At 40.8% G+C, this 20,843-nt stretch overlaps 1 protein-coding gene across 1 annotated transcript in view; it reads right to left on the bottom strand.

The window, feature by feature from the left end:
• The window catches only part of LOC306919718 (uncharacterized protein), a 59,438-nt gene that overhangs the window by 12,732 nt on the left and 25,863 nt on the right, over window positions 1–20,843 (bottom strand). The window contains exons 8-16 of the mRNA XM_079496272.1: window positions 19,211–19,336; window positions 17,910–18,038; window positions 16,135–16,229; window positions 15,104–15,209; window positions 14,119–14,202; window positions 11,546–11,649; window positions 8,668–9,168; window positions 3,990–4,188; window positions 1,749–1,885 (exon numbers count right to left, since the gene is read on the bottom strand). Of these exons, the coding sequence (XP_079352398.1) occupies window positions 1,749–1,885; window positions 3,990–4,188; window positions 8,668–9,168; window positions 11,546–11,649; window positions 14,119–14,202; window positions 15,104–15,209; window positions 16,135–16,229; window positions 17,910–18,038; window positions 19,211–19,336 (1,481 nt within the window). The remainder of the gene's footprint in view (window positions 1–1,748; window positions 1,886–3,989; window positions 4,189–8,667; window positions 9,169–11,545; window positions 11,650–14,118; window positions 14,203–15,103; window positions 15,210–16,134; window positions 16,230–17,909; window positions 18,039–19,210; window positions 19,337–20,843) is intronic.

Raw genomic sequence — 20,843 nt, 5'->3', positions numbered from 1 at the left:
GGTCCTGGAACAACAACATATTTTCAGATAAAAAACATATAATTTTAGGGGTCTTTAACATGAAATAGTTTGAGAACCACTGACATATTAGAAACATAGGTTTTTCAGAAAACTGTCATGATTTTAGAAGACATTTTGTAGAATCGAGCTCAGGTCAAAATGGGTTAATGTATTATTATTATTATTAGCAATAGGACTATGACGATTACACCATAATAGCGGAACACTGACTCACACGAATCTACATAAAAACAGAAACGGTTTCAAGGGTGCTTGCTTTGTGATCCCCAAAACTAAAGCCTGATAACACACTCAGTGATGTAAATAGGTTTTCAATGTAATGAGTCACGGGATGCAGGGATGGTCTTTGAGACGAGTCCCAGGGACATTTTAAGAGTGTCACTTCAACGACGTTAGGAGTCATATTTTGCCATTTTTACAAATTGCAGCATTTAACTCCCATTTCAGTTTATATGGTTATAATGTGGTTATATTCATGTAGAAAACAGAATAAGAAATGATTATTATAACTAAAGCTAGCAAAATAAACTAGAATAAAAAACAGTACAGTAGTGCATCCCGTGGATGCAGAGGTCGTTGTTTTAGTGCATCCCTAAACTGCGTTTTGGGATGCAAAATGCACCTATTTTAATCTCTGCACACTGATGCAACTTTGCACTTTGTTGCACATGGACCAGGGGGTTACATGCGATGATGATGATAATGATGATGATGATGATGGAGGAGAAAGTCTATTCATTCATACAATGATGTTCCTATAATAGAATATCTGATACAATTGAATTGATTTCATCATCTGCAATACAAAAGAAAATACAAAAAATACTGACTCATATATAGTGAAGATGTCTCAGAATAGATAAATAGATCTACAAGAGTCTACCTATATACCTATTAAATAGTTTCATATAGCGTTTTCGAATCACATGACTCGAAATAATGATTGATAAACACATTGTGCATGATTGATTGATTGACATTTTCATTTCACCGTATACATTTCGAAAAGCGCAAGTCATGAAGTCAATACAAAAACTGTTACTTGTCTTGTGGACGAACCATGATAATATAAAAGCATTTACGTGTTTACAACAGGGTCCACCATTTTCAATTCATCAGAGTTAGGTAGAGTAATAATAAATGAGTACATAATATACCCCCACCCCCTTCCCCCCTTACATTATATATGTTTCCTTTCCCTTTTTTGCCTCCTTACATGATTTCCTGTTTTGTTATAGAAGTATATCTGTTCGTCTCTTTGACCCTGTTGGACACTGTTGTAAACAATTATAAGTGTAATGCTTTGTGGTGTGGTCCACAGTTAACAGTTTTTGTATTGAGTTGAAATTGAAATGTACTGTAATTCTGCAATACTGTTAATAAATATTTCAATCAATCAATACATGGCTATAACAGCAGCTGGTGGTATATACATGTATAGCCTAAAGACTCTCATATATTAGATCATGTATTTATCGATTCTGACTTTTTTAATCCGTCAGAATCGATAAATAGCATCTACGAGAGTCTAAAATCTTAGGCTAGTATATTATGTACTGTATTGACTGATTGATTGAAATATGTATTATCAGTTTGAGTGGACGACCCAATAAAGCATTACACTTGTTTACAAGAGGGTCCACCTTGTTCAATTCATCAAAACATTTAGAGACGTACAAATAGACACTTCTATATATAGCCAATACAGAACAGAACAGAACACTTACTTGTTGGCCAGCATGTGGTCCTGTCGCAGCAGAATCTCACACAGCTCCTCTTTACTCTGACATGTCAGGTCTCCCACTTTTCCCTGTCGCTCTGTCCACGACGACATTATCACATTGTTATTGTTGTTTATTAACGTCTATTGTTATTAATGTCTAACCTCTCTGACGCTACGGACGTTACTGAACACGGAGCTGTCGCCAAAAGGGATAGAAGCCGTGTAAACATCATTTAACAACACGCACAACGTAATGTAAACACGACAACAACAAATATATACTAGTATACTTCAAACTAGAATTATCATGCCTCTTGTTCTTCTTCTCTGGCGGAAACCACCACACATGGTGTTAAGATGTGGCTGTACCGCCACCTACAGTACCGGTGTGTGTAGTGCACTTTGGTCCCCAGCTAAATGATGGAGAGTTGGTAACCAAATGGATGGATTGGACCCTTATCCACGTTTTTCCCGGCCAAGGTACTAACCTCGGTCCCAGGCTTAGAGTATATATTCTAAGGTCCCAGGCTTACTTGTACTGGGGCTCCTTGTGTGAATTGTGATGAATTGAACATGGTGGACCTCTTGTAAACAAGTGTAATGCTTAATTGGGTCGTCCACTCACAGTTAACAGTCTTTGTATTGAGTTTGTGCTTGAAATGTACTGTAATTCTGCAAACTGTTAATACATATTTTAATCAATCAAAAGTGTGTGTGTGTGTGTGTGTGCTTTGCTTCCTTCAGGCCGCGTTGCCATGCTTATTATAAGCAACCTTTGACTCGTTTTTTTCTGTAAAGTCACTTGCAAATAAATTATTGGTACTTGCTGGTTGATGGTTGTTTTGGGCTTGATTCTAAAGTGTACATGCAGTATTTTCTTATTTGGGCTTGCTTCCACATTTCTTCACATCAAGGAACCCCAGATTAATATGTAATTGTCCACAGACATCCATCTGAACATATTTCGTGCCTTTTTTTATATTTCGTGTCGCTGTGAGTGTGAGCTTGTAGATCAGCTATTTTCATTTGTGGTTGTTTTCATAGACCTGGTCACACACAGCAAGAGAAAGAGGAACTTATGCACACACAAACGCAATGCACTATGGGCTGTAAGAAAAAGGTGAATAGGCCTACTGTGTGTAACAGCTTGTCATAGCAATGCAATATGCTATCACATAACATGGGCATTGCACTGGTTGTCACTGTGTGGTTCAAGGAGTTTTATAGTGTTTATTCTGCTTCCAGAGCTGCATGGCCCAATGTTAGCAGTTAGCACAAAGAAAATATAGACTACACTATAATATCAAATTAATTATAGCCTACAGAGATTTAATTATATTTTCTGGCACTTTAGGAAATGTTAAATAATTGGAGATCTGGATGCTTTATTAAGTGCCTAAAACTACCTGTTATCACCATGTTAAACCTTGTTGACTGTCATTGATCTTAGTCTATGAAAGAGCATTAATTAATTTCAGTGTTTCTCTCCTGACATGGATACATAATTTGTATGAATGTATGTAGGCCTACTGCATGTATATTGTATGGAGTTGTTTTTGAAATCCTGTCACTGTCCTACAGTAGCCTAGTATGCAGTGCAAGCCATTAACTACTTTGTTTGAAAAATAAAAGTCTAGTTGATAGTCACCGATTAAATATAATATTGCAATATTTCTTGGGTGGAATCAGTAAGTTGATCTAAAAAATAAATATAGCAGCTGTACAAATATAGAAGATGGTAAAAATGGATTAAGTGGTTAAGATGAACGATACTACATCAACTACTTTCCAGGCCCCCCCTGGAAACAGGTGTAGACAAAACACTTTCTAGTCCCCATTTGCAGCACCACTACTGACTGCCATAGCACATGTTTGTAGTGTATGAGGCTTAGTGATGTTTATCAGGTTACTAAATTAAATCTTATGTAGCTACTTTTACACGTTAACAAATAATGACAGACAATGGATGCCCTCTGCTGGAATAAGACATCAAGCCCTGGTAAGCTGTAGGCCTATGTGGTTTCAATAAGGAAAAAAAGTTTATTAAAACAAACTCAAAATTAAGACAACTTTAAAACTCAAGTTAACAGTAATAGAAACCTATATACATAAAACAATTAACACAGATCTTTGATATGGCAGCTACAATCACATTGAAACCAGACACTGGTAATCCTGGTCTCTAAACTGCCTCCCCCTGGCCAGCTGCAGCTTGGTGAGATCTTTAGCAACTGCAGCGGGGAACCAGGTGATGATGGGGTGTGAGGATGGACTCCACAATGGCTGTGTAGAACTGAACCATCATGAGCCTCGGCAGCCTGAATTTCTTCAGCTTCCGGAGGAAGTACAGCCTCTGCTGGGCCTTCTTCAGGAGGGCCATGATGTTCAGCTCACACTTCAGGTCCCGAGAGAGATCGCCATGCCCAGGAATCGGTATGACTCCACTGAGGACACCGGGGTGTCTCCTAGCATGATGGGAGGGGGCGGGGCAGTCGACCACCATCTCCATCGTCCACACTTCACGTCCAACCAGGGAAACTCCCCCCTGTCAGGTGTAAAGGAGCGACTTGGACACTCATGCATGAAGGAAGCATGAGTGTGTTGACTTGATGCCATATGTAGTCCTGAAGAAAGCAAGGATGTTACAGAGACACTGGAGATGGAGTCACTTGGAGGGGGGAGGGAGGGAAGAGGGGTGAAAAGAAAATCCTGGGAACTGCACTTGTGTCCTATGTATGCATAGAAATGCTGTTATTGTACTGCTTTTTCCAAATAAAATAAATATTATAAAAAAAGAAGGAAGCATGAGTTAAAGTCCGTTGCTCTCCCCAGGTTGGCGGAGGGTGTGTAGAGCCCAGGATCAGATAATTGACACAGGGGTGAAAAATGGGTTACAAAATCGTGGGATAAATGTGTTGTCAAAGGAAGGGTTCTGCCTGATGTTTCTTCCTAAAGGGGAGTTTTTCGTTAACACTGTTGCAATATTGCTTGCTCTGGGTGGATCTTTGTTGGTTTGTAAAGTGTCTTGAGACAACTTGTTGTGATTTGACACTTAAATAAAATTGAAGACTAGTTGGGCTGTAGGAGTGGCAAGTGCATCTCTTAACAGAAAGTATCCTGTTATGAATGAATGCTGGGTCATTGTGCTGGATGCTGGCCAATATCGTACATATGGCTCAGCGACTTCTGGGTTCAATCTGTTGGCGAAGGAGAAACCACAGGCAGTGGGGGTCTTTGTAGACCATGACGCGGGACAGGTCTCTTTTCATAACATGGATGCAAAATATCTGATCGCTCGCCATCTGATCTCGAGCCACTCACCATCATTTCTTCAAGTCTCCCAAATTGACTCCAGTGTGCTGTGCCCCCCCCCCCACCCCACCCCCGAGGCCTGCAACTCTCAGGTGAGGCTCCAGATGCATCTCACAGCAAGAAATGTGGCATACTAGACAAGACACAACAGCTATGTCCTCCGACGCAGAACAGACGTCACAAAGAATGTCATGATCAGATTGGTTTTCTAGAACTTGAGCCCACTTCTTACTGTATGTCCTATAGCCAACTCTGTAATGCAAGGTTTCCAACCAGACCTCAAATGCAAGTCAATACTGTCTTGTCACAGAGGACACTGGTAAATGACCCTGCCACCTGGTGTCCCAGTAGTGTTGAATACACGCCTTGCAGAAGTTGTGGCCACATGGTGTGGTGACCACATCCAGTTCATCCAATTTGCGTTTGCGATCTACTTGTATTAAACAATGTTAAACTCTCCAACATTGCAGCGCTAGGCCAAGCTTGAATTATCCTCTTTCAATCTGCCGAGCTTTTGTTATATACAAATCCACCGTAGACATGTTATGAGCTACTTTCTGTCAAGAAATTCAGTGCATGTGATTCTTTTTAAGTGTTGCAGTTTGGAAGCACTAGTTTTTTTTCGAAACAGGTGGTACGCAGGGCCATTCATAGTGACTTTGACGAGTGCTTTCAAACTCCAACACTTAGAAAAAGAATCACCTGCACAGAATTTCAGTGGTGGAAAGTAACTAAGTACAGTACATGTACTCAAGTAGCTACTGTACTTCAATACAATCTTTAGGTATTTGTATTGAGTATTTCCAATACTTTTACTTCAGAGTCAAATATTGACAATTATTTGAAAACTTCACTTCAATACTATAGTTGTATAGTAGGTATATAGGCCTACATTTTGGCCATTTGAAAAGAGCTGATCCACAAGCTCACAATGTGTCGCAGCAATGCAACGCATTGTGAGCTTTTAGATCTGCTATTTTCAAAAAGATTTTTCTACATTTGAAAACCTTAAATGGGACATTTTGCATAATGAGTACTTTTACTCTTAGTACTTTAAGTACAAATTGCAAGTACTTTTCAGCCACTGCAAATTAGTTATGAATTGTAATGTCGGTTGTCAACAAACAATAGTGCTTGCTTTCTCACTGTTCTCAAAGGAAGATAGGCTATATATTTAATAAAAATAAGAGAAACTGTCAGAAACATGATGAGAAGTAAAATTATATGTAAATACAATTAATAATGAATAATATTACTTATTATAGGCTATTGAAGTATGTAAATTAATAATACAAATTCTGCATAAATACTAAAATAGACTAAATAGACATGTATTATTGATCAACAATGAATGTATTAATGGGCCATTGCTCTATAGCAATAGATTGCTATCAGAATATATAGCTGTTTAACACTAATTTTACCATAATGTCCCTTATTCATTTTTTTGTCTTTTTACAAAAGCTTTCAAAAATCGCCATAATTGAAAAAAATATAACAGCTCTACAAGATGCACAATGGACCACGATGTGACCCGTGAGTTTGTAGATCGGCTATTTCCAAATAGGCTAGTCAATAAGCTGAGCAGTGTTTAAGTGTACATATGGTTCACAAATAATTAATCAAAGCATAAATGGGGTTAAATGTGTCCATGGTTCATAATGAAATAATCAAAGCAAGCATGTGTAATAGTCTTTATTCCAAATAAATTTCCAAATATATATACTTTTGTCATTAGTGGCAATTTGATATGTATCATTAAGGAAAAGGCACATCATAATTCATAAATATTTGTCTTCTTCAGAGATAGATCTGGCAGTGCAGGTATAACGTTTTGCCACTGGCTCAGGAATGGCAGTTACTTCTACAAAGCAGTGGTTCTCAAACCTTCCAATATCATATCAAGGACCTCCCCCATAAAGCCTTATTTATCGGTGGTGAGGTGACACCGCTACAACATGACGTCACGGAGCCGTGGTGAAGAGCAAACCACCGCTCTCCCCAGCCCTTCTCTGTTTTTACTCACCACCGCTCCACGTTATTACAGCTCCGGTGGTCACCTCACCATCGGAGCGGTGGTCACCTCACCACCGAAAATCCAGACTATGAATAGGCCTTAACTCTGACGGGGTCCATTTGGTTCCATTTGTACACCATCAGAGTTACAGACCTGTGTAACCTAAGTTACCTGTGTGACCTAAGTTACCTGTGTGACCTAAGTTATAGACCTGTGAGGGTCCATTTAGAACCCTCTATAAATAAAGTTGGATTGGACCTCGAGGGTCCCTGGACCCCCCCCCCCCCCCCCCCCCCCCCTCTGAGAACCACTGCTATAAAGTCACATTTAATATTGTTAGCATATACATTTGAGTTTACCCAGTGGCCAATTTAAAGAGAATACCGCCTATCAGATTCCCCTGGTTTCCATCACCGACATAACAGGTTGTTCACAAAGGCACAAAGCATATTAATAAATATTTTGTACATAATTTGTGACGAGTAACAAAATAATACTTTTTATCTCGTTTATACAGGGCAAATATAAAAGAAACGGGTAATATATTACACACGCACACACATATACCATATAAACCTTCATACAAGATAAGTGTGCTACAGTAAAAATCCACAAAAGCAGGCTATATACATTCATTGTAAACAAAACAAAAATACAATCCTTCAATAATATCACTGACAGATAGTATTGAACGATTGAACGATGAATGAATAATATATTATATTATTTACATGTGATTTACAGAGCAATATAAACTTATGTACATCCTTCAGGACGAAAAATGCATTTAATCTGCCGATAACTTCACAAATTTGATTTGTTTACTTCACCTATTTGAATCACATTCACCACACAGTAAAATCCTTTAGTGTTAATTTCAATCAGAAAGGAGTACAACATGGAACCAAAGGTACAAATAGAGTCAGGTTGTACAAAATGGAACCAAATGGACACTCACAGGCATAGGCGCCGGAGGGGGGGGGGGTCATTTGGGTCTGAATGTCCTCAAACTATAGAGCGTCGCTCGGCCTGGTATTCCTAAAGTAACCCAAGTAAATGATGCTTAAACGGTTAAACCTAACCTTATTCCTAACCTTAACCTCAGTAAAACTATGCTTAACCCTAACTTATTTCTAACCTTATTCTTAGTAAAACAAAATAAAGAATACAAGAACCGCAGCACCGAGCGGTCGGCGTGAGGTCGGTGGAAAAGAAAGCGAGGGCGAGATGGATTAGGGGCGACCGTACCCGATACCACTGCAGTTGCTATTATAGTCTCAGCTCGATCAAGGTGTCAGACAAACCCCCCCCCCCCCCCCCCCCCAAACACACACAAATAATGTCCCTGCACTTCTTTTTTACACCTGACGGACGCCACCGCTCAACAGGTCCATTTGGTTCCAATTTTTGCACACCCTTCCGAGTTAAATTAAAACTGTGGATTGTATGTACGTGACAGACACACATTATCCCGTTTGTGTCAAAACAATAAAAAAAGAAAGAAAACACACACACGTGTCTTTGACTTTTTTTTTACTTTTAAGTCTTTATCCGATTAGAAAACAACACTATACAAAAATAAATAAATGACGACTAAAGAGAGTCGTCCGTCAGCGAATCGCTGATGTTAATGTTCGCCGTGATCTCCATGAGTCTCATGAACGGAGTGTAGATTTGTGACGGGCTCGATCTGGCTCGAGGAGAATAGGACGCCGGAGGCGGGGGGGGAGGGGCCGGAGCAGAAGAACCCTCTGGACCTGAGGAAGCCGTGTCCGAGTCCTCTGCTGTGCTGCTGGTGGTGGAGGACTCGTACGCACGCGACACGGACGTGTTATTGGCCTGCAGATAGCGGCTGTACTGGAGCGGGCTGTACCTCAGGAGACTGGACTCCAGTCTGCTGGGGGGCGGTGGGGGTGGACCCCCCGACCTGGGGGGTCTTGCTTGGGGCGGCGTGGACATATGGTAGGCTGCTGGACTCGGCACCAGCGGCGGGGCGGCGGCCTGGTGGTGGTGGTACTGAGAGGAGGGGGGTGGCGACTCTGACTGGAAGGATGGCTCGGCGGCGGGGGCGTCGTCGTGCCTCGGTGCTTCAGGTCTGCGGATTGGATGGATGGATGGGGGGGACGCACAATCAGACAGTGTTGATTTCGTCGACTAAAACTAAGACGAAAAATGTTCGTCGACTGTATACCTTTTTTCCACTGACGAAAACTAAATGGAAACTAAATAAAAAAACTAAGCTATGATGACTAAAATTAAGACTATGGGCTCCATTTTCGTCACCGCTAAACCCCTTATCCCTAAACTTCTTTGCCTTTTTTTTTACCATTTTGAAAAAAAAAATTGAATAATTCAACTAGCCAATTAGGTGAGGGCATATATGAAAAAAAGGCACCTTACCCTAAAAAAATTGCAACAGAAGGTTTCTCAACTGTTTTGTGTAGTATTAGGTGTCCTTAATAACATACTAAAAGTTTACCAAAGTTTGACCATGCGAAAGGTGTTATTTTAGCATAATATGCATAATATGCCCATAACATCCTATATAAGGCAAAAAAGTCCAAATTTCATCATTCTTTAAGTAACATGTGACATATGAAACTAGGGTGTTTGCATGATTCTGAATCCATTCCAAGCATTAGTTTTGCACAAAAAACACTCCTTGGGAGGAAAACGGCACATGGAAATAAAGGCAGATATATTTCTGAGCACATTTGGTCAACTGGATATGGCCTAATTTAGCCCAAGGAGTGTTTTTTGTGCAAAACTAATGCTTGGAATGGATTCAGAATCATGCAAACACCCTAGTTTCATATGTCACATGTTACTTAAAGAATGATGAAATTTGGACTTTTTTGCCTTATATAGGATGTTATGGGCATATTATGCATATTATGCTAAAATAACACCTTTCGCATGGTCAAACTTTGGTAAACTTTTAGTATGTTATTAAGGACACCTAATACTACACAAAACAGTTGAGAAACCTTCTGTTGCAATTTTTTTAGGGTCAAACCATAATTGCACCTGTCTAAATCTACATTGACACGTTGTGAGCTTGTAGACTGGCCATTTTAACTATTCAAAAATGTTTTGCAAAATATAGTAAAAAAAAAAAAGGCAAAGAAGTTTAGGGATAAGGGGTTTAGCGGTGACGAAAATGGAGCCCTATATATACTGACAATTTCGTCAACAAATAAAAACTAGACTAAAATGTTAGGAAGGGACTAGTGGACAAGAGATCCACTATAAGTAATTTTACAATTGGTTCAGCAAGTGTATAAACAGTCATTACGACGGCATCAAGGTCCGCCAAAATACATTTTAGTCGACTAAATCAGCTGTAGATTTAGTCAACTAAAATCTCATGATATTTAGTCGACTAAAACTAGACTAAACACTAAAACATTCCAGGTGACTAAAATGTGACTAAAACTAAATAAACTATTCAACTATTCAACTATTCAAATCAAAATGTGCTGCCAAAAACAACACACAACATCAGATCAGAAAGAAGGCCTGTTGAGCGGTAACCTCGGGTCACCAGGCTTTCCCTGCCCTGGTCTGTGTTCCAGAAATCGCCGCGTGAACCGGTCTGGAGCGGATGGTAAAAATATGTCATGTTGTAGTCACTGATTTGTAGTCATCAGGCAGGAAACCACAAGGCGGAATAAGAAGTACCCATTCATAGCTACTGATTCATAGCTACTTGTGGTTTCTTGCCAGATGACTACAAATCATTGACTACAACATGACGAAAGTTACCATCCGCTCCCGACCGGATCATGAACCCAGTACCCAATCTTAAAAGCGTCGATTGCGTTTCGGCTTGGATCAAAATAACCAAACATAGTATACTTAAGTTCCTATTCATCACGATGAAAACATAATTTTGTTGTAAAGAAAACATACCATGTCATTTTCATTATTAATATAGGCCCATTTGTTTTAAATATTAAGGTGTTATACTATCATTAATTGAAAGTACTGCGCCAGTATGCCAGGCATTTTCTGTGTTGTCGCCGGGCAGATTCATTTCCGCGTTACCGGCATGGAGAACGATCGGCTATTCATAATTAGCTCACGCCGTTTATCTTTCGACAGAACGTTAACATGTCGGGAGCGATGCGGTACAAAATCACATCCCAACCTCGGATGAATCATTAAAACCATGCACAGCGCTCGTAGTTTCAGAGATACGAGGCATTGAAAACCCTACTTTGACTGGACGTTAATGGGGGCCGTGTGCAAAGATCCTCCTGGTGCTGGGGGTGCTGGAGGCATTGCCTAGCAACCGGACCAAAGTTAGAACATGATTTTCGGCTAAACCGCTTCATTATATGGTGTAAAGGGGGGTACGAATTAAAATTATACCCCCCCCCCCCCCCCCCTCTTGCTTTCTCAGAATGGGGAGATGAAAACGCATGAAAAGCACGGCTTTGCTCTTGGTTCAACCAATGGCTTCTTCTCACCTGGGTTGCAGGTCACAGCCCACTCCGATCTCCCTGGTGTGGACAACATCCTGTGTGTTCTGTACAGACATAAAATACTTGAGCTTGTCTTCAAACTCATTATTCTGGGAAAAAGGAAAGAGACAGAGAAGAAGGGGCGTCAGGTTCGGTCACATGCGAGACAAGAGGCTGCATCTCTTCAGCTGCAAGAGGGAAGTGAACTGACAGGTGATTACAGTGGTGGACAGTAAAGTATATCTACGCGATTACAGTACAGTACAGTACAGTACCTAAAGTGACATTCACTTTTAAACATGTTTTTGGGACTCCATTCAAGGTCTACTTTGGCTTTTGTGAGCACCCTAGATCGTTTTCAAGTTGCTCGGTTCACTATTTAGATATTTGATATTCATTTTATCAGACTAGTCACCCTTCCTATACAGTATAAACCCATTGTAACTTAAAACTTAATTTGAACCATGCTTTCGATTAATCAATTATGGTTAGAATGTAGTTTTAAGTTATAATGGGTTTGAAAAATGTCTGAAAAAATGTATATCAAATATCTAAATACTGAATCAAGCAACTAAAAACTGTCTGGGGTGTTCACAAAAGCCTGAGTGGACGTTAAAATGACATGTTTGAAAGTGAAATATCCACATTCATTTTTTATTTTATTTTTTTGCTTCATTTTAAATAGAAATACTGTAGCTTAATTTTGAGTCTTACTATACATTTCTAGGAAGGGACTCTTAGGACCGAAACGTACACAAAAGGATATACAAGCTCACAACGTACGTGTCATGCTGAGATGTGTTGTGAGTTTGTAGATCTGCTACTTTCACTATTTATTTATTTTTAATTTCCTGACAACTTCCAAAAGCGTACTTTGTCATTTGTATTTTTGAAAAATCGTGAAAATGTGGCGCAAATATTTGAATTATATATGTTATTTTAGAGCGAAAGTTTTTAACTCAAATCTTTGCTTAAGGGAGGGTCCCTGGAACAACATATTTTCAGATTGGGGTCGGCGGCCAAATCCATATATTTTTGGGGTCCTTGACATGAAATTGTTTGAGAATGACTGACATAGAAACATGGGTTTTTCAGAAAACTGTCAGGATTTAAAAGACAATTGTAGAATCGTCCTCAGGTCTAATGCCATATTTTACTTGAGTATATACTTTGTCCACCACTGCAGATGAAAGAGACACTCAACGCACCACCACACAACAGAAACACACAAGGACATGTGTTGTCTTATCTATGGAGAATCACACACAACAGAAACACACGAGGACATGTGTTGTCTTATCTATGGAGAATCACACACAACAGAAACACACAAGGACATGTGTTGTCTTATCTATGGAGAATCACACACAACAGAAGGACATGAGGACATGTGTTGTCTTATCTATGGAGAATCACACACAACAGAAGGACATGAGGACATGTGTTGTCTTATCTATGGAGAATCACACACAACAGAAGGACACGAGGACATGTGTTGTCTTATCTATGGAGAATCACACACAACATAAGGACACATGAGGACATGTGTTGTCTTATCTATGGAGAATCACACACAACAGAAGGACATGAGGACATGTGTTGTCTTATCTATGGAGAATCACACACAACAGAAACACACGAGGACATGTGTTGTCTTATCTATGGAGAATCACACACAACAGAAGGACACATGAGGACATGTGTTGTCTTATCTATGGAGAATCACACACAACAGAAGGACATGAGGACATGTGTTGTCTTATCTATGGAGAATCACACACAACAGAAGGACATGAGGACATGTGTTGTCTTATCTATGGAGAATCACACACAACAGAAGGACACATGAGGACATGTGTTGTCTTATCTATGGAGAATCACACACAAAAGAAGGACATGAGGACATGTGTTGTCTTATCTATGGAGAATCACACACAACATGAGGACATGTGTTGTCTTATCTATGGAGAATCACACACAACAGAAGGACATGAGGACATGTGTTGTCTTATCTATGGAGAATCACACACAACAGAAGGACATGAGGACATGTGATGTCTCATCTACGGAGAATCACACACAGCACCACCATCATATTCCATGATATTCTTATCACACAGTGGTTTTCAACCAGTGGTCCGGAGACTACCAGTGGTCCTTGAGTGAGAGGGTTCCAGGTGGTCCCCAGCTAAAATGATGGAGAGTTGGTAACCAAATGGACCCTTAGAGATCTTTAACTTTTACGCTCTCAAGAGTTAAATTATTGTTAAACATCGGCATTACTTAATTTACAAGAAGTCTACAGAATTACAGAATGTAGAACCTTATTGTTATTTTTGATCTACGTTTGCCTGCTGTCTCTCCTAATGGTACGACGTCAATACGGCATGGAATTGTGGACAAAATCCTATCTAACGACATCATGCTTGGGTCTGAGAGGCTGAATCAATCAAATGGTGGTTCCGTGGCTCAAATGCATAAGAATAAAAAATGCACCTTGATATGAAAAAGGTTGAAAACCACTGTTCTAACACCCTATAACACCAGGGGAGGATCCGTCTGTCCGTCCATCGTCTCACCTCACACTCCACTATAGCGATCCTGTCCAGCAGCTCTGAGATGAACATGTCCTTCTGGGCAACTTGAGCTCGGAGAGACTGAACCTAGTTTTTGAAACGACACAATGTTATTCCTGTTTCGACAAATTATTACACTTTTGTAGTGTATAAACACAACCAAATGGGCCAACGATACAGGATCATCATAACACCAGACTATTGAACCGTTTATTTTATCTAGCAGCAATTAGAGATTAAGAGCTAGGCCTGATTCGGCTGCACAGACTGAATAAGTCAAGTGAACTGTGACTCCCTTTTATCTACTGTACATCCACGACTCTTATATATTATGCACTTTAGTCAAATAGGAGGCATTCCATTAATTTAGTACTCAGATTGGTCATATATTATGCAGTTTATGCCTCCTCTTCTCCTCTTTTCTGATCTGACGCTATATCTTGTAACTGCAATGATGGGCCTGCAACAACGAAGAAGTTCACCCACCTTTCTTTTTTCTCAAAATTTTTATCCCACGATTTTGTAACCCATTTTTTCCCCCCCTGTGTCAATTATCTAATGTGATCCTGGGCTCTCTACACACCCTCCGCCAACCTAGTCCCCATATATGGGGAACATGGGGAGAGCAACGGACTTGAACTCATGCTTCCCTCATGCCTGAGTGTCCAAGTTGCTCCTTTACACGTGACAGGGGGGAGTTTCCCTGGTTGGACGTAGCGTGTGGAAGGAACACGTTATTCCAACCAGTTCCTTTCCCCTCCATCAGGCGCCCCGGCTGGCCAGGGGGAGGCAGTTTTTTTAGAGACCAGGATTACTGCATGTTTTTGTGAGGGTTCACCCACCTTACTTGTGATGTGACAACAAAGCCTACCCTAACCCATTCACACCACGTGGATATATGGGTTCCATTTGGTTGCATTTATACACTCTTATGAACATTGAGGCTTTGACTGTGTCCTCAAAGACAGATGAATGAAGTGATGCTGACCTCCTCGATCATGGCCTTGACCTTCCTCTGCTGGCAGAACACCATGTCGTTGAGGTGTTTGATTCTCTCGCGCAGGTCTGAGGCTTCCCCTTCCAGCTGTTTAGACCTGGGCAACAACAGAGTGAACACTTCTTAACCCACATTGTATAGTACATCTCAGTCATAGAGTATAAAGAAGGATATAGACTGAACAGGCGCGATAGCCCCACCTCCCCGCTATTCATTTCAGTGGAAGAACCGTCTACTTCCTGGTGCCCAAAATGCAGAAGTGCAAACGCGCTTAACGTTAAAAGCCCAGCTACACAGGGTTTCCTCATCATACCTCCACGGGTCCGCCTGCAGTCCCTCCTCTTACCTCTAGGGCCGAGCGCCTCAACGTTGGAGAGCCTCACTGGGGCCTTGGTCTCAGTCAGTACTCTTCTATGTACATGCTGTATAGTAGGCTTACTAGGCAACACCATGGGGTTCTCAATGTGAGGTCCAGGGACCTTGTGGTTCCAGGGGGTCCCAAGTAGTTCATCACAATCATTTTAACCACTTTATCCATTTATATGTTGGCTATAAATACATTTGCAGATCTACAAGCTCTTGTACATCTGCCATTCTTGAAGATTTAAAAAGAATATAGAAAATGTTTGGAAGCTTTTGAATATACTGTGTATATATACATATATATATATATATATATATATATATCTTCTCTTCTGGGGGTCCCTGGCGCAAAGCCTTTTCAGATGGCGGTCCGCAGCCAAATATATACAGTATATGAATTTGGGGGTCCTTGGGGATTTTTGGGGAACATTTTGCCATATATTGGTTGTTGATGGTAACAACTTTCAGCAGCTGTCAAAAAATCACCTAGGGTGGTTGAATAGAAACAAGTGTGGCATATGTTAGTAGACACCTTTACAAACACATTGGTGAAGAAAATTCTTGGTAAGAAATGTATTCCCAGATTGTATTAATATCCCCTCACTATAATGTGTGAGCTGTACTGAAGTGGGTGTGCTGCTGATAGGATAATTCAGTACCTGGTGGCGGCGGTTGGATCCGACCTATCGGTGAGCTCCATCAACCTCAGGCGCTGTTCACACTCCTGTAGTTTATTATGAAGGTGACTCTTTTCCTACAGCAAGAAAGAAAGAATGCACGTCTTTTATACCAGAAACATACACAGTACAGTATTATTCATGTCTACAGCTACTGAATCCAGAGCCCAGAGGCAAAATTAATACAAATGGAAACAAACAGCAGAGGGCGCTGTTTTTAAGTAAATAACTATTCAGCAAAAACATGAAATCTGTGTGAAACAAGTGGATAGAGCAGGTTTTTTAAGGGAAACATTTATTATTATGGATACAACACAGTGTGTTCTCTGGCAGGTACATGTACTTTATACTTGAACACATTATGGACAAACCTGCACCTTGACATGAACACAGAGAATACACACATTTAACCCATTCTGGACGGGAACCCCTTTTGGTGTTTTAAGTGTCATGATATGGAATGGAAAAGTAACTAAACCTCTCTTTCCTTCTTAAAATTGCTAAATACAAAGCACAAGTGCTTAGTATTGATACAATTGATTATTTGCATTTCAAAATTATACGATACGATACAAAGTCAAACAATACAATACATAATTATGTTGACTTTCGATTTTGATATACTTCGATTCTTGAAATTAAAATCGATTTTTCGATGCAGTTACTATATCGTTGGACGTTACACCCTATAGTTCCTATAGTTACTATATCGTTGGACATTACACCCTATAGTTCCTATAGTTACTATATCGTTGGACGTTACACCCTATAGTTCCTATAGTTACTATATCGTTGGACGTTACACCCTATAGTTCCTATAGTTACTATATCGTTGGACGTTACACCCTATAGTTCCTATAGTTACTATATCGTTGGACGTTACACCCTATAGTTCCTATAGTTACTATATCGTTGGACGTTACACCCTATAGTTCCTATAGTTACTATATCGTTGGACGTTACACCCTATAGTTCCTATAGTTACTATATCGTTGGACGTTACACCCTATAGTTCCTATAGTTACTATATCGTTGGACGTTACACCCTATAGTTCCTATAGTTACTATATCGTTGGACGTTACACCCTATAGTTCCTATAGTTACTATATCGTTGGACGTTACACCCTATAGTTCCTATAGTTACTATATCGTTGGACGTTACACCCTATAGTTCCTATAGTTACTATATCGTTGGACGTTACACCCTATAGTTCCTATAGTTACTATATCGTTGGACGTTACACCCTATAGTTCCCAGATTGTAGATGACATCACAGTCTAGAGCAGTGGTTCCTAAACCTTTTCATGTCAAGGACCCCCAAATTGAGACTAATTAGCCCACGGACCCCCATTTAAAAAGATATGCCAAGGACCCCCATAAGAGAAGGCTCTAGCAGTGATTCTCAACCCGTTGAATTTCAAGGACCCCCAGTTGGACATGCATTAGTCTACGAACCCCCATTTAATGGCATTTCTATCTCTCTGACCCCCAATTTATATTGTAAAATCAATGTTAATGTAACTCTGAGAGTGTACAAATGGAACCATTCCATGTGTACACTCTCAGAGTTACAGACCCATAACGGGCGGTCCATTTGGTTCCAAACTATCATTTAGCTGGGGGACCCCCTGGAACTCCCTCAAGGACCCCTAGGGGTCCCCGGACCCACTTCTACATGAAGTCTGCATGGTCCACTGGGTTCCCATGATGTGAATCCTGAGAGAGATCCACATGATTCAGCTGTTCATGTCTCACCTGTGTCATACAGTCCAGAAGACGCTCCACTTCGCTGATCCTCTGGTCTCGCTCGGCGATCTTGGCATCTGCGATCTTAATATTCCTCTCCGCTTCTTCCAGACGCCTGACGTACTCATCGATTTGAGCCTGAGCCAAGAGTAAAACACATTTTGGGTTGAGATACGGTACGGCACTCGTTCCCAAACAGTCCCTTAAGATTTTTTTGGTTTGCTACATTATATTTCCCAACATTTTCAACAAACATTCCCTAAAAAGCAAACGTTTTCTTGAATGAATACCAAATTAAATGATTTTAAAGTAATTTCTTGAATAAATAAAAGAAAAATCTAAGTAATTCCATAAATTAGAAAACAAATATTTAAGAAGTAGTGACATTTTTCACTAGTTTGGGTCCCGGGCAAATATCTAATTGTTCTTTTGGGTCACGGTCTAAAAAGTTTAGGAACCACTGCAGTATGGGAGTCACCCACACCCCCAGGTGGCTTTCTGTCAATTACATCGTTTTTGCACTAGGGGGAGGTGATGTCATTCTTTTAACGTGTGTGACAAATCATATGACTGACTTTTTTATCAGTTCACTTATTGAATTCGTTATCAGTGGTTCTCAAAGTGGGGTTCAGGGACCCTGTGGGTTCACTAGAGGGGGTTCCAAAATGGACCCTTTACATGACTGTGAGGGTACAAATGGAACCAAATGGACCTGTACGGTTCCATTTGTACGCTCCATTTGTACTTTTGAGAACCGAGTTATATTATCTGTCTTAAGTTACCATTTTGGCCCCGAGGCCGATTCTCAAAACAGTTTTCTACCAAAAACAAACACTGTTCAGGAGTGTTAATGTTCACTAAAGAAATGGTTTCTCAGCCTCTCGTAGCAGATGAAAGGTGGTCTAGGTCAGTGGTTCCCAAAGTGGGGTCCCGGGACCCCTAGGGGTCCTTGAGGGAGTTCCAGGGGGTCCCCCAGCTAAATGATAGTTAGGAACAAAATGGACCCTTATGGGTCTGTAACTCTCCGAGTGTACAAATGGAACCAAATGGACCCGTTTTACAATATACATTGGGGTCCCAGAGATAGAAATGGGGGTCTGTAGCCTAATTCAAGTCAAACTGGGGGTCCTTGAACTGAACAAAAAGAGAATCACTGCTAGAGTCATGAAAGCATCTTCTCTTATGGCGGTTCCTGGCATATCTTTTCAAAGGGGGGGGGGGGGGGGGAGTCCGCAGGCTAATGAGTGTCAATTTGAGGGTCCTTGACAACGTTAACGTTTGGGGAACCACATCTCTAGGTTCCAACAGACCTGCAGGTGTTCGATCTCCACTCTGTGTTTCTGCCGTTCCTCCAACAGCTTCTCTTCATACTGCCTCTGGAGCGTCACGGTCACCTCCTGGACCACTTGACCTCTGGCCTCTGAGGAGCAGTCCACCTGGACAACACATGGACATGCACACACACACACACACACACACACACACACACACACACACACACACACACACACACACACACACACACACACACACACACACACACACACACACACACACACACACACACACAAGTTACATTTTGAAAACATCATTGCATAACAATATGAAACATTACATGACATAGCAAGATAGAAAAACAGTTACCTTTCAGGATTTAAATTTCAAAAAGGGTAGAAAAAAAAGTAGCAAGCTCAGATTGCAAAGCCTCGCAGCGCGTTGCGAGCTTGCAGATCTGCTACTTGCTTTCTTTTGTGTGACGCTGTAGTTTGATCAAGTAAGGTGTTAAGGAAAAACAACACAAAAAATGGAGATAAGAATGCATTGCAATAAGCGCTTAATGGTTAATCCTCCGACTTCGAGCCAAGGTTAAGCCCTATCTTCCCCGACAACAACTAGAAATAGCCATCCACGCCTTCATTTCCTCACGTTTAGATTACTGCACGTTTAGATTATAATTGGTCTTCATCAGTCTTCCCTCAGGCGCCTGCAGCTGGTCCAAAACTCAGCGGCTCGCCTTCTCACTGGCACAAAACGTCATGAACTGTACTCTACTCTACAGACTTCAGTTCACTCGACATGCACGCACACACACACACGCACGACTTCCTTGATAAACATGGAAGCGGCTGACTAAACAACCGCTGTAAACGCTCGTGTAACCATTTAAACTTGGATTTTCTTGGCCGATCCTAATTTGAATTAGTGTAAAACTATTTTGGCCCTTCACTTTTTGGATCCATTGTGCAGAAAAGGGTAAGAAGCGTTCCTTGTGGAAACATGCACCGTTTCTGAACAGCGGTGGGAGGGGCCCAGGGTGTGACCTCATCTCAGAGCTACAGAATGAGCATAGTGCTGAGGGAACATACTGGGGCTAATAGTATATGTGTATAGTAACAGTCCGAGTTTGTATAAAGTAATATCCCATAGCAGTGCTCAAGTAGACACCAATGTGGTATATCTGTTTCCATGCTATGCGTTGTAACAGATATCTATAATCTATGCCTCTCTGTACTGGAATTGTTACTATTTTTAGTCCTATGGGTTATTTCTGAACACTCTTGATTATTCATCAATAAACACTTTTGTTGTGTAGAAAATATATATATTTTTTAAATTAAACATTTAGTTGAGGCAATTCAGACATCGGAGGCACCGCATAATATCGTCACTATCGGGCAGAAACCTCTATTTTAACATTTTGTGGGTTTTTTTCCTAAATTAATGCCCTGCTTGATCATACTACAGCTTCACACAAAAGCATCAAAAGTAGCAGATCTGCCAAGCTGGAAACGCAACGCGAACGTGCACAACAGTACGTCCTCGCGGTGGAGGCTCCTCACTGGGAGGAGAGCCAGTAGGATACAACAGTACGTACTCCCGGTGGTGGCTCCTCACTGGGAGGAGAGCCAGTAGGATACAACAGTACGTACTCCCGGTGGAGGC

Source organism: Electrona antarctica (assembly GCF_951216825.1).
Source record: "Electrona antarctica genome assembly, chromosome: 3".
In the NCBI taxonomy this organism is placed as follows: domain Eukaryota; kingdom Metazoa; phylum Chordata; class Actinopteri; order Myctophiformes; family Myctophidae; genus Electrona; species Electrona antarctica.
This window is presented reverse-complemented; position numbering and strand designations above follow the sequence as displayed.